At 42.4% G+C, this 13,743-nt stretch overlaps 1 protein-coding gene across 2 annotated transcripts in view; it reads left to right on the top strand.

The window, feature by feature from the left end:
* Positions 1 to 7,312: 7,312 nt before the first annotated feature.
* The window catches only part of SLIT2 (slit guidance ligand 2), a 395,951-nt gene continuing 389,520 nt past the window's right edge, over positions 7,313 to 13,743 (top strand). For both annotated transcript variants that reach the window (XM_020992637.2, XM_020992619.2), the window contains exons 1-2: positions 7,313 to 9,739; positions 12,903 to 12,974. In XM_020992637.2, the coding sequence (XP_020848296.1) occupies positions 9,561 to 9,739; positions 12,903 to 12,974 (251 nt within the window). In that variant the 5' untranslated portion in view covers positions 7,313 to 9,560. The remainder of the gene's footprint in view (positions 9,740 to 12,902; positions 12,975 to 13,743) is intronic.

Raw genomic sequence — 13,743 nt, 5'->3', positions numbered from 1 at the left:
ATACCCACAGTTTGGAAACAATGAACCATGATTAAATAAGCTCTAGCATTTGCCAATTCACTGCTTTCTGACCTTATTCATTATCTAGACTAACTTTCTAGACTAAGGTGGTCCTTTTTGACCACTACTTACCTATGTATGTTTTTTTCCCTTTAGAATAGCCTCTTTGATGGTGTTCTTCACCTTAGCAAGATTCTGGGCACATGGTAAGCACTTATTAAAGGTATGTGCTTTAAAAACAAAATCACCTGAAGGCTAAGGAGTTTGTGTTGTACCAATACAATAGAGTAGGGACCCACTGAAGTTTGTTTGTAAAGGGGAGTGCCATGGTCAGACCTTGATGTCTTAGTTAAAGGTGGAAGACAATGTATAGTTTAATTGGACTAAGACTGAGAAAAAAAGTGATCCCAATACAAGGTTAATGGACTGGGAGTATAGGGAAGAATGGAGAGATTTGAGATTGCAGTGAGAAGGAAGAATAGGTTTAGGAGGAGTGAGGCAGAGGGGAACATGGAAAGAGAGGATATTGCAATCAGGGAGGGAAATATTTGAGTTCAAAATCAGAGAATAATGGAAGTGATAGTCATAAGTGATGATGAATTCCAAGAACATCCAACACTGAAATAAAGGGAAGGACATGGCAATTTAGCATGTTGACAAACTGGAGGCCCAAGTGTTTGAAGTGAGTATCAGCTTTTTCACTGAGGTTCTGTAAGTGTAGGGGCAGGGGTTAACTCAGAAAAAAAGACTAGGAGCTAGATACTGGTCTGAAAAAGGAGAGAAAGAGAATGACCTGGAAGCCTGCAGATCACAGCAACAAGAATCTGGAGCAGATGGTATAAATTGGTGGAGTGAACCTCAAGGGAGTGATGATGAAAGAGGGACAGTTAGGAAGTGACTGTGGAGAGCAAGGAGTAAACTAATTCTTCCTCCTGGCATAGTGTATTAAGGGACAGGAAAGAAGAAACAGCCAGCACTAGATAGGGGGTCAAAGATGCAGTATTTTCTAGGGGAGGAGGAAAGAGAGAGAAACAAAGAGAAAGACAGACAGAGATAGAAAGACAGAGAAAGAGAAAGAGACAGAGACAGAGACAAAGACAGAGCATTTATGAGAGAGAACACTATGTGCAGTGTTGAAAATACAAGTACAAACACCAAAATACTACTTGACTTCAAAGACCTTATGTTCCAATTGGTAAGACAACACATAAAAGGTAATGAGGAAGAGTATATGTGAGCTTTGTCAAGGTATGTCTAGGGATGAGAAGTGGAAACCTGTTTCCTAGTAAGCTAAGATAAAAGCTCACCTATTCAAGCTGGTGGATTCAGTGGCATAGTCTGAGGTTGCCATAGGCTGGGGGAGGTGGAAAAAGATGAAGATGTTGGCTGCAGTATAGGTAGTATGGTGAGGAAATGACCAAAAAGAGATAAAGAGTAGTTTCTCTAATCATTGAAAGATGAAATGTAAAAAGAAGAGATTAAAAATTAAGGGAAGTTTATTCACTGTTGAGTGGGGCTCCAGAGGGCACAAGAAAAGGGAAAGATCAAGGAAGAAAGAGCCTGGGGGAAGGATAGGATTGATCCAGATGAGGAGAAGAATTCAGAGAGATATAACAAAGAAAGGGGGCTTTTGTCTGGGAGACACTGGCCTTATATTACTGTGATTAATGGAATAGCAGATATAAATATGGTAGTCATAGGTTCTAGCTGTGAAGATCTCTAGCTTCCAAGGTTTTGTGATAATAGTTAATGGCCCTGAATCAGTGATCTCTCTCCAAACCCTTGAGTGCTGAAGTTGATAGTGAGGGTGGCTGGTTCAGCTCCCAGTTCTAGGTCAATAGGATCTAGGTTATACATGTTACCAACTAAGTAGTTATACTCTGACATGTCAGGGGATGAGACACACAAAATATCCCACACATGGAGAGTACTTGAATCTGTGTTTGGCTTGATCCAATCCACTGGTCAATGGACCAGTCTTTTTTGTAGATCACACTACCTTCAATATCTTTTGCCTTTTGGTCTAGAATTGAGTTTCTGCCCTAATTAGGAGAAGGGAACTGCCTGGGACCCCGCAGTATTTCCTGCTCCAGGTATAAAGTCTGAGGCCTGACCACTGGGAAGTACTAGGACATTGCCTGAGTTCCCAAGTTCCTTTATAAATATGATAAAAAATGACTAGGGTCTAGTTCCCCTCCACTTTTTGCTAGGTTAGTCATGTGGCCAGACAGATGATTTTCTCTAATATCCAGAATACTAGATATGTTCAGAACACGCTCACTCAGAATTTTCTACCTACAACAGGACTACTATTTCCTCCTCACACCCTAAAACAATAGAAGATACTTAGGATAACAGGCTTGATTGTAATTTATGACACATAAATTAATGTAGTATCCCAATCTCAAAATGAAAAACAAATCATAGCATCAACACGCCACATACAATTCATCAAATGGAATTCATGGAAAACTAATTAACCTCAGCAGTGTCCTTTCTATTTTTTATACTTCTTTATTTGGAATGATATTGGATTCCAATTGGATTCCAATGATATTGGAAAGAGAGCTGGATTTGGAATTAGAACCTCTGGGATCAAATCCCAGCATGGCTACTGTGAGATTTTGAGCAAGTTATTTCACCTCACTGAGGCTGTTTCCTCATCTGTAAAATGAGGATTTTGGAATAAATGATCTATAATGTCTCTTTTAGCTCTCAACCCCATGCCTGAGTCACTTAGCTCTAGTTTCCTATGTATAAAATGTTCTTCCAGCCCTAGTCTCTCATAAGAGTATGTTACACCATCCTGGAGTTACCTGGTAAAATATTTTGGTGCCCCCTAGAGGGTGTCTGGCATGTGAAATGATCAAAACCCCAATGAAACTAAAGGTGTCAGGAGAGTCCAAAAATAACAGAAATACAGCACTTTAAGGTTTTCAATCAGTCTTATGTGGGCGCCAAATTGTAGAACTCATTTGCCTATTCTGTGTCTATTTCTCATCACCATCACCCTCAACTACTTGCTTATTTCAGGAGTTTCTTTACCAGTCTGGCCTAGCAAGATTCTAGGGAATCTTCTACAGATAAACTATTTTTAGGGACTTGCTGGAATTTCCATATTTGTCAGACTAAAATGGTCTGGGATCTCTCCAACGTGATCACTTTCCTTCCCAAAGCCAATTAAAGTACGTGTGGTGGTAGTGGTGGGGAATGGGGAAAAGGTGCAGTGGCATTGAAGAGCTTATACCTTCACCAACCCAAGTGAGATTTATCCCCTCTGGAGGATCCCAGGGATTGCTATGACATCAGGCATACTGAAAGTTCTGAAGTTTAACCCCAGTGTTAGGAGGTCCTACATATCCTTTATGTTGATGGGCACTGGGATGGCAAAGGAGATATTAGACCTAGGAATGTTTGTTTGGGTTTTTTTTTTTGGTTTGTTTATTTTATCTTTGAAGAGACAAACACAGGGTGTTTTGGTTTTAACTAAAAAAGTGTCATGAAGCTGATCAATCCTGAAAAAAAGAAGAAAAAAGTTTAGTTTTAAAGAGCAATGCTTTTTGCTGTTAATTATAGACCACTGTCAATTCTCTCAGTCCTGTTAAAAACTGAAAATGAAGAAAAATATATTTTTTTATTCTTTCCATTCTGGGGTATAAGTTGTTGGGAGCCGTGTATTTTTTTTAAATTACTGTAGCGACTGGATCCTTTCCTAGAATAACATGGAAGTCTTTGAAGTAGACTACAGCCGATTCCGTGTCTACTAATCCAGGTCAGGATTTATGGAGACCTCATGTGGTGACAATAGGCACCACAGACTGTGTTAGCCATGTTGTGTATTAGAGAATCAAACTGAAACACTAAGATCTCAATTTTGTGGTGAAGTTAAACACACTGAATTAGGAGTTAGAAATGAATGTTACTATAGATTCCACTACCTTCTACATCTTACAAGAACACTACAAAAATAATGAAATGATACTTTAAAAAACCCAAAGTAACTGAGTCACTTACATACAAATTTTCATTTTAGTTAACTTAAATTTCCATTTAGTTTAGTTAACATTAACTTGATGACCCAAGACAACTAACATGCCATATCTCTCAAACAATAATTAGCTACAGTTTTGCTGTTTTCTTAATGAAATCCACTCAGACTTGTGGTACCTTCCATGTTTAACTATATGCCACTTCATGTAGAAATTTTACATCGTTAAAAAAAACCACTATGCTTCTGTAGGCATGTGACCACAAATTATGTCAGTTATTTAGTATCAGAAAAATATAACACCAGAATTCATATTTGTGACCTTTCTTTGCACAAAAACTAAATAATGCACGACATGAGGGTGTCACAAAATACAAATATGTACATTGACAAATAACATTCAACACTAAAATTCTGTGTAACTGATGAACTGTACTCCAAAGGCAGGCAAGGAGTATACTGAGGGGTCTCGACTATATTGTATAGGGATTGACTGAAGAAGGTTTAACTGGGAAAAGATAAGAAGGGGAGGGAGAAAACAGGTGGCTATCTCCAAATACATAAAGGACTATTCTGTGGACAAGGTTGGTAAACTTATTGTATATTAATTCAGACAGCAGAACAGGAGGTGCTGGGAGGGGGGTATATTTGAGGTAGGAAAATTTAATTCAATGTAAGAACTTCCTAAGAATTAGAGCAATCTTTAAAAAATGGAATGGCCTGTTTTATTAGTTATCTTTGAGTTCCCTACTGGATCACCTCTTCTCCCTCTCCTCCCTGTATTTCAGCTTCCTTTTATGTCTAATCTTTCTCAAATAAGCCCTTTGAGGGCAGGAACTGATTTTTTGTTTTTGTTTTTGCTTATATTTGTATTTCCAGGCCTTAGCATAGTGCCTGGCCCACAGTAAATGCTTAATTAAAGATTTGTTGACTAACCATATCCCTAGATATGTTTGAAAAGAGGGAATGTTGGGGGTGTGGTGATTTAGAAAGAGGAAATTCATTAATTGTGTTGGAGCACATTGACCTCAAAGGTAGCTTTATGTTACTGTTTGAATCTACTTCTCTTTGGGGGTTCACAAGCTTCAAAGTTGTGAAATAAACTGTTGAGATAATGTTTTCAACAATAATTTATCTTGTTAGAGGGACAGGCCATTTTTGTTCCAGGTAATAGAGGAAGGAAGATTCTATAGCACCTACTCCTACTTCCTATGTTACCTTGAACAAGATCATTTTTCTGTGTATGAGTATGATAGTAGAAAGAACATTAAATTTACTGGCAGAAGATCATGGTCCATATCCCAGATGTTCTTTACTACCTGTGTGACACTGGGGAAGTTGCTCCTTGTCCCTGGGCTTCATTTTCTTCTCTAAAATGAGGACAGTTGGCTAGGTGATCTCCAGATTTCTTTCCAATACTAAATCCTGTGATCCTGTGTGTGAAATGGGTATGATAACTGATTCTTTCTAATCCTCAAGGATATTATAAGACCACACTTTGAGATTTTCTTAAACACAAATCTAAAGGGACAAATGAGATAATAAAGGTTGGGTTTTGAACTCTTCCAAAAAAAAATGATGAAGCCAGAGTATTAGAATGCAGAATAGAAGGAGTTAATACAGTTATCATACAGATAGCCACAAAGGAGTCAAAGAATCCCAGTGTGGCAAAGACATAGCTATCCCTAATTTGTATGGAAGGATAATTTGGTAAATTTCAGCAGGGGAGAGACCTTGTAGGGCATTTCTGGAACATCCTGATTGAGCATATCTCTACAAAAGAAACCAAAAAATTAATCATTTTCAGAGGTCTCAAGTAAGTCTATAAAGTAATTTGAAGAAAGCAGGATAGGATTTCCCTTTCTCATGGAAGAAGTCAGTTCATTTCATAGAATCATATCCAATCCATTCAAAGAATATTTAATAAGCACCTACTATGTGCAAGGCATTCTACAGCTGGATGACTATGATACAAAAAGAAAACCTGTCCCTACCCTGAAGGAGCTTACTTTCTATCAGGGTAGTGGTGACTGGGGAAAGGGATGTGATTAGAGCTGGAAGGGTTTTAAGAGATTATCTAGTCAAACCCTTTGATTTTACTGAAGAGAAAACTGAAGCCCAGAGTGCTTACCACTAAATAAATACAAGGTGCCAAAGGTCATTTGCTAAGATTCTCATTCATTCATCCATCACACATTTATTTGTCAACCCTTTATTGAAATTCTGCCAAACACAAAACTTGTTCTAGGCAAAGGAGGAAACCTTAAGGTTTTCTAATTAAGACCTGCTTCTTCCTCGTCTGGCATTTACAATCTGGAAGAGTAGAGGGAGGTAGAGGAAGGAGGGAGGTGGGGGGAATAAACACATAAACAAATATGCAATAATAACTATACAGAATAACTAGGAAGAAAGTAATATGATCATAGAAAGTGCTGCGCAAGGATGAAGGTGACTTCTGCTGTGCTTGGGCCAGACTGCAGGCTTGGACACATTACAGAGAAAGGAAGAGGCAAAGAAACTCAAAAGACAAAGAAAAATAAAATTAGAGCTACACCCTGAGATAAAGGGTGAATGGCTACGGGGTTTTGTTTGTTTGACTGTAAAGAAACAAAATCCCTAGCCCATCATCAATCTCATGATTTTTAAGACTGTCCTTCAAAGGGAGTGCTGTTAAGTATGTGAGTATAGAGAAGGGGTTAAGCGGCAGAGGGTAGCATGTAGAAGGGAAGAATGGGGGGAGGCATCGATTTTGAACTTGTAGCAACCTTAAACTTTATAGTTCTCCAAAACATACGTGTGTGTGTGTATCTGTGTCGGTGTGTGTGCTCCCACAGATCTGCTTCTGTAGATCTGTGTGCATATGTGTTTGCCAACACTGAGCGATCCCCTTCAGGAACATGTGGTAAAAACTGCATTATTGACTGCCCCGTGTATTTCTTCGCATTAGTTCAATACAGCTTGCTCTTCTCGTTAAAGCAACGGCGATCTCGACCACTGCGAGCCATTGGGTCACCTCTCCAAGGCTGGGTGAGCTGAAGGTGGGAAGTGGGAGGTGGAAGAATCTCTTTTCTACCCCTAACTTGCTGTTCGTGTGTTTGTGCGCGCCTGTGCGTTCCTGTGTGCTCATCGCCGACCTTGCTCAGCTGCCCTCTCTACCAACTCTCATCCCCTTTTCCCCTAGTGCTCTCACCTCTCTCCCAGCGAGGTACTTGGGGTTCGGGAGCTGCCCAGCCAGTGAGCTCGGCGCCTGTGGTTTTGGGCGTGGCCGGAGGGGGTGGGGGCTCCGCAGCTGGTATATAAGAACGGAGCGTGGTTAACTTCTCGCTTGGTGTTATTTATTTGAGAAGTGCCCGGACGTCAGAGGCGGTTGTTGTGGCGGCGGCAGCAGCGGCAGGAGCAGCAGCAGCTACAGAGGCAGCAGCGGCGGAGGAGGCGGCAGCCCAGCAGCCGACAAACGTGGTCAGAAAGAGGAGGAGGAGGAAGAGAAAGAGGAGGAGAAGGAGGAGGAGGATGGCTATGGTGATGATCATGTTGTTCCCGGGCTCGAGAAAAAGCTGCTGCTCCTCCCGGGCAAACCCTGTGTGCTGAGTGGAAAGCGAAATCCTCCGAGCGGGCCAGCAGGCTTGATTGAGAAGCATTTGCCAGGGTTTTTGTTGTCCTTTTGCAAGACACGCACAGTGCAGCGCCAAGCTGCCACAGCGAACAACTCCTGCCACAACAAACCCACCTTTGCCTCTTTGGGGAATCGGAGACTTGGCCTCCTGTGTATGCTGCGTCCTATTGTTTAGATATTGGCTGGGGTCTAGGGAACTCGAAGAGCGAGCCCCCTCCTTTACTCCCTACCCCACCCGTGGACTACCTCCCCCTTCCCAAACTCCCTTTCCGGAGGAGGGAAAATCAGACTGGAGAGCAGAAGGGATTGGAACCAGTTGGGCGGCTCTTTATTGAAACCCCAGAGTCAGGTGCACCTTCGGGAACTGCGGACAGCTCATCTTTGTGGGGCATCTTTCCTATCAGGAGGTGGGCGGGTGGGGGAAGATCAAAAGGAGCGAAAAGTTCCTGGACTTTTGAAGGACCACCTTGTTTTTCCCAGGTGACTGCAAGCGGGTGCTCTCGGAGGGCCAGGGACCCCTCATCTGGCTCAACTAGATTCAGTTTCTACCTTTCCCATCAGGTGTCTGCTGCAGAGCTACTGTATCCGGGAAACGAGAGGGGGTGACACACACACACACACACACACACACACACACACACACGCTTGACATTCAGCTGCTGTCTTTTCCTCTCAGTTCATTTCAGCCCCACTTGCCGTACACCCCGCAGCTGCGGATAATACTACCACTGAAGACCCCAAGACTACTCTGGCTGGATGCTCAACCTGAACATCTCCACCTCTTGAAAATCGCCCCTGCCTGCCTAGTTGTAAACCAACCCCAAAGCCTGCACCCATTCAGTCTTGAAGATTGCTTGCTAAACTTGGCCTCCTTATACCTCCTCCCAAAGAGTGGTGGTAGAGAGAAGGAACACCAAGAAGCCTATCTTTGGGAAATGACTCGTCTTTCCTGTTCGAGTACCATTTGACAATTTTCTTTGCCTCCAGACTGGGTCTTGAAGAGGTTTGGGAGGTTGATTTGCGAAGCCCAGCTCTACACAGAAGTGCATGTGCGTTTTGCAAACGGCCCTCCTCGTCTGGTGTGACTGAACGCACTCCTCCGTGCGGCTGCCGTTGCTCCTGCGGCTGCAGGTTGGGAGAGGAAGAGTGAGTGAAGTGAGAGGCGATTAGCCCAGGCTCCCAGCCTCGCCACCCCGGGGTTGCTTGTGTGGTGCTCTGTGGCGGCCACTGGTCGCAATGCAGTTTCGCAGGAAGCGTGCAGTTCTAGGAAAACGCGGATCGTGTGCCTGGTAGCTCTTTGGACTCGAGTTTATTTCGGTGGCGGGGGCATTTTTTTTTTTGCCTCTCCCCTACCCCGTCTAAGTTGGCCTCTCTCCCTCTCTCTCTCTCCTTTCCCTCCCCACTTCCCCATACCTTTCCTGTCTTTCAAAAACACACCGCCAGAAATCGGTAACCGGAGAGAGCCTTGCTGATTTGTAGGGGCTGAGCGTGTGTGAATGTGCAGATAAGACACAAATCCTCACACAGACATACACACACACCGCCTGGTCCTGCATCATCTTTGATGTCAGGAGGAGAACGAGGAGTCTAGGCTGCTTTTACCGCCAAGTTGATCCTTGGACAAGAGGGAACGCGTGAAACCTTCGGACTAATTGCTGGACTCTCCAAGCTTGGTGATAAGTGAAGTCGGGCACTGTACTGTGTTGTGATCTTCGCAGACCTAAAGTTCCCGAAGTCGCGCCTGCCAGGAGGGTGGAGATAGGAGGGGGTGGGAGGCGCGCGTGTGTGTGTTGCGGTGCTTTTATTATTATTTTTATTACTGCTACTTTTTTTTTTAAACTGTCGTCTGGCTTGACGCTTTGAATCCGTACCTCCGATTTTTGGGATTGTTCCCTGGGGGCGAGGGTGGAGTGGTATCTTCAAAGGCTTGTTGGAGAAAGGCGAGACAGGAGGAGGAAGATGTGTGGCTTCGGCTTTAAGAAGCTGTCCCTGTCGTTGGGATTAGTGCTGGTAGTTCTGAGCAAGGTGGCGCCGCAGTCGTGCCCGGCGCAATGCTCCTGCTCTGGGAGCACCGTAGACTGTCATGGGCTGGCGCTGCGCAGCGTGCCGAGGAATATCCCTCGCAACACGGAGAGGCTGTGAGTAACGCGCCCCTTCCTTCTCCTCCAGCGGCCTCCCCTCCCCCCATCTTCCTTGCCATCTCCTGACCAACCAACCTCCATCCTCTTCTACCACCACATTCCCCTCAAAGAGTCTGGAACCGGACAGTTCTTAGGACAGTAGAGGTAGAGCTAGAGGGGACTCTCCGCTTCATTTACAAATGATGAAACTGAGGCCCAGGAGGATAAATGATTTGCCCAAGGTCAGTTCTTAGGAATCTTCAGGCAAGATCCGGGAGAAGGGATTGCACATAAGAAAACATGCCCCTTCACTAACTGGCATTCCCTCTTTCCTGCTTCCCCCCCACCCCCATTCCCTACCCTAGAAGAGGGCTCTCAGGCCATGAGTATAGCCTTGGAAAAGGAATGAGGGCCAAGTGCTTTTGAGCTGGTCTTGAGGTTTATGGGATGTGTAATAGGCTTGCTTCTCTTTGCACTCCTCCCTCCACTACCTTCTCCCTCCTTCTTTCAATCCCGAGTTGGCCCGCGGGGAGAGGGTGGGAGAGGGGTGCTGGAGAAAGAATTGGACTCAGTAAGTGAAACGTGACATTTTTACACCAAATCCAGTTAGCCTGTTGTTGTTGACACTCGCGGTTTAGTTTCAGGTCCGCTCGCTGCTATTCTCATCATGGATTTGCGCAGCGTAATGTTAGGCGACATGAAAGAAGTTAAAACATTAGTCCCACTGCTTTGTATTTCACACTAGAAAGAGGAGGGAGGGATAATAAGGGAGTAATGAGGTTTCTGGTCTCGCTCGGTCTGCTGGTTATCAAAGGACAGAAGGAGGAGTAAGAGACCGATCAGTGAAAGGCTGAAAGTCGCAGGATCGGGGAGAAAGTAATTCCCCCTCCAAGTCCACTTCCAACCCTCTCCCCTCCTCCTTTTGCTAACGTCCAGGAAGAGGGTGTTAGAGTGAGGCACACTTTACTATGCAGGGTCGACCTGAAAAAAAAAATGCCATACAGATTAGGGTGAAATCTCCTCATTCGTAGACGAAGTTTTAAAACTGGAAAAACCTGAGCCTCGTTGTAACTTAATGTGGAGCAGCCACTCTGGTGGCAAACCAGTGGCCTTCCCTGCTCTGAACTGCTTAACCAAGTCTACACATTTCTTCACGACCTGCCTCGCTCCCGCCCCCTCCCCCCCCGCCATTGCTGTCTCTCTTTTATGTGGCAGTTCTATTTTTCTCCATCCGTGCCCTCCCCGTCTTCTCCCTCCTTCAAAACCCTAGAAGTCTGTAATAAAGAAATAAAGCCAGAAACCGTTTTGAATGGTCCACCAGATCATTGTATAGGTCTGCCCTGGTTCAGTGAAGTGAAGAATTGAGGCAATTATCTGTAATAAGCAATTAGGCGATGCTTCCCCATTTTTCCCTCCCCCACTCCCGTTGCCCCCTCCCATCACAGTCTACCATCCTCTTTTTGCCACAGTTATTTTACTTTTTTTTTTCAGTCAAAACTATGTGCTTTGAGGGGTGGTGGTGGAGAGAATTACCTGAATTATCCAAATAATTGCCCAACACTTCCCTTCAGTGGCCTGTGTTTGTGGAGCAGATGGGAAATTGGCATTTACAACTGTTTATCTTTTCCCAAAATCTCTTTTATGACATGCAGAAATGGGCAGAATCTTCAAGCACTTGCCAACATGCCTCCAACGTACATGGCAACATTTTTCCACATAGGAGCTATTTTTCTCATGAATCACAAATTATTTTCTGATCCACACAAGGAAGTTGCCAAATTTTGCCCTCCCTCCTTCCCCCTTTTTCCTTTGTAAATGGCTTCCACCAGTACTGGCCATCCATCCCCTGCTCTTCTTCCACATGACTTCCCCAGTCTTCAGTTATGGGCAAGTTGTGTTCCTATCAGGGATTTTCTTGTCAATATGTAATCGATCCAATTTGTCACTGTGAATTTCGTGTTAAAATACTAAATAGATCCGCAGGAATAGCCCCCGAAAGAGTGGTAGGTTTAAGCAAACAACCTACTTCTAACTTTCTGGGGAATGGAACAGGGAAGCACAAATGAGAAGAAGGAAACAGACCAGATTCAAAATTCTTTCTTTAGCACTTGCCATTTCATGCTGTTCGGAACAGTTTAAAGATTTAAGTACAAACATGTCTTACTCAACAAAGAGGAACTGCACTTAGAGAAGAAACACCAATGAGTTGCAGGTCTCTGATTTTTTTGGGGAGGGGGAAGGAAATTTGTAAAGTGATTCAGAAGGAAGTTTACTCAGCTAGACTTTTAAATACTACTATTACAAGGCATATACTTTGTACAGATATAACAAAGTCAAAGTAGGGCTCACTGCACTAGTGTTTTCTTCCATCAAGGAGTACATTCAGACCCCAGCAAAGCCTGGTTTTACTTGCAATGATTGGAACCAGGGAAAGTTTAGATTTTGACCTAAGATTCCAGAAAAGAAGGTAGTAACTCCAGAAGGGAAAATGGTGCTGAAATCTGAACAAAAATGTCAGGGCCTGAATCCTATTTCCATTATTGCCTCTGCAAGGAGTTTTCACTTTACAGTCACAGTGGGGTTCCTTGGGCTGCAAATGAAGAGTTTAGTTTTCATACAAACATAGGATTGTTGGAAGGTAAATGCTTGTAAATGCAAATCTTTGAAGTTCATTGCTTTTGATGGCACTTCTTGGACTTGGCTAGGGAAGTTTTGGCCACAAGGTGCTGTGTGCTTTTTTAAATGTTTTTTTAAAAGCTCTACAGGGTTTGTTTGAACAAATTGCTATTTTGACTTCTTGAAGAAAACTTCTTAGGATATGCCTGACAGTAACAAAGTAACTGATTTAAATACAAAAATTACTAAAAACATCTTTAAGAGTATGAGAAGAACTTTGTGATAAAGAGTACTACTAGGATGATAGAAAATCTATTATGCTTAATGTGAGTCATAGTCATGTCAGAATGAATTAATTTTATAAACTTCTCTCATTAAAAAGTTAGGAAATACTTTCTAATTTCTTTCCAGGTTACTTCTTACCCCCAATTAGTTCTTAAAATAAACAGACAGAGAATTGGCTTCGATGAACATCAAAATTCTTGCTATTTTTGCATTATTTTTTAAAGCTGAAATGAATTGAAAGAAAATTGAATTTTAATCTCACTGCTCTTATTTCTTTTAGGGACTTGAATGGAAATAACATCACAAGAGTCACAAAGACTGATTTTGCTGGCCTTAGACATCTCAGAGTTCTGTAAGTGTGAGTTTGATGCCTTGTAAAGATTTGTTTTGGGTTGTATATTTTGTGGCACCCTTTAAAAGCCTTCTCAGTGTCACAAACATAAACTTTAATAGAGTTATGTGTCTTTTCTATCATCCTTTTTTTAATATCATGTAAATAATACAACAATTTCAAGATATTGTTATAAACATTGGAAGATTACTATGGAATACAGAACCATGATTTCCTATTATGAATTACAGTACCCAGCATCAGTATATTTTTGGTTCTTAATGAACTAGAAAGAAAATTATTTGTAACTGCAGTTTATAAAGATGAAAATATTCAGTCTCCTAAAGCATATAGGTTTTGACAATAGAAGAATTGCTGGTATGCACTTTATTCCTAGGCTTGAAACGGTCACTTTGTGAGCTGTTCGATTAAAAATGTAATTCTCTTATCTATTAAGGAAATATCCTTTCTTAAGAGTTCCTTACATTTTAGTTGCTCTAGAGGTGATGTTTATAAAATTTGCTGAAATGTGACTTTTAGGGCAAAATGTGGAATGGTGAATACTTTTTTTTCCACTGGGCTTATTGGTTGTGAGTGAACAGTAATTTAAGATTTATGTAACTTAAAATTGTTCTTACCCACAGAAGACTTGTAGCTATTTACATTATTTTGATTATATACTTTTTTAAAGTATATAATTATTTTCAGTGTTCACGGTTTAAGAGATAGGCATTTACCATATTCATCCAAAGCTGAGGTGAAATTATGAACTAAGAATTGTGGTATCTGT

The sequence above is a fragment of the Phascolarctos cinereus genome, unplaced genomic scaffold (genome assembly GCF_003287225.1).
Source record: "Phascolarctos cinereus isolate Bilbo 61053 unplaced genomic scaffold, phaCin_HiC Scaffold_9;HRSCAF=440, whole genome shotgun sequence".
Classification (NCBI taxonomy): Eukaryota; Metazoa; Chordata; class Mammalia; order Diprotodontia; family Phascolarctidae; genus Phascolarctos; species Phascolarctos cinereus.
Note: the sequence above shows the minus strand (reverse complement) of the source record. Positions and strands in the feature narration are given on the sequence as shown.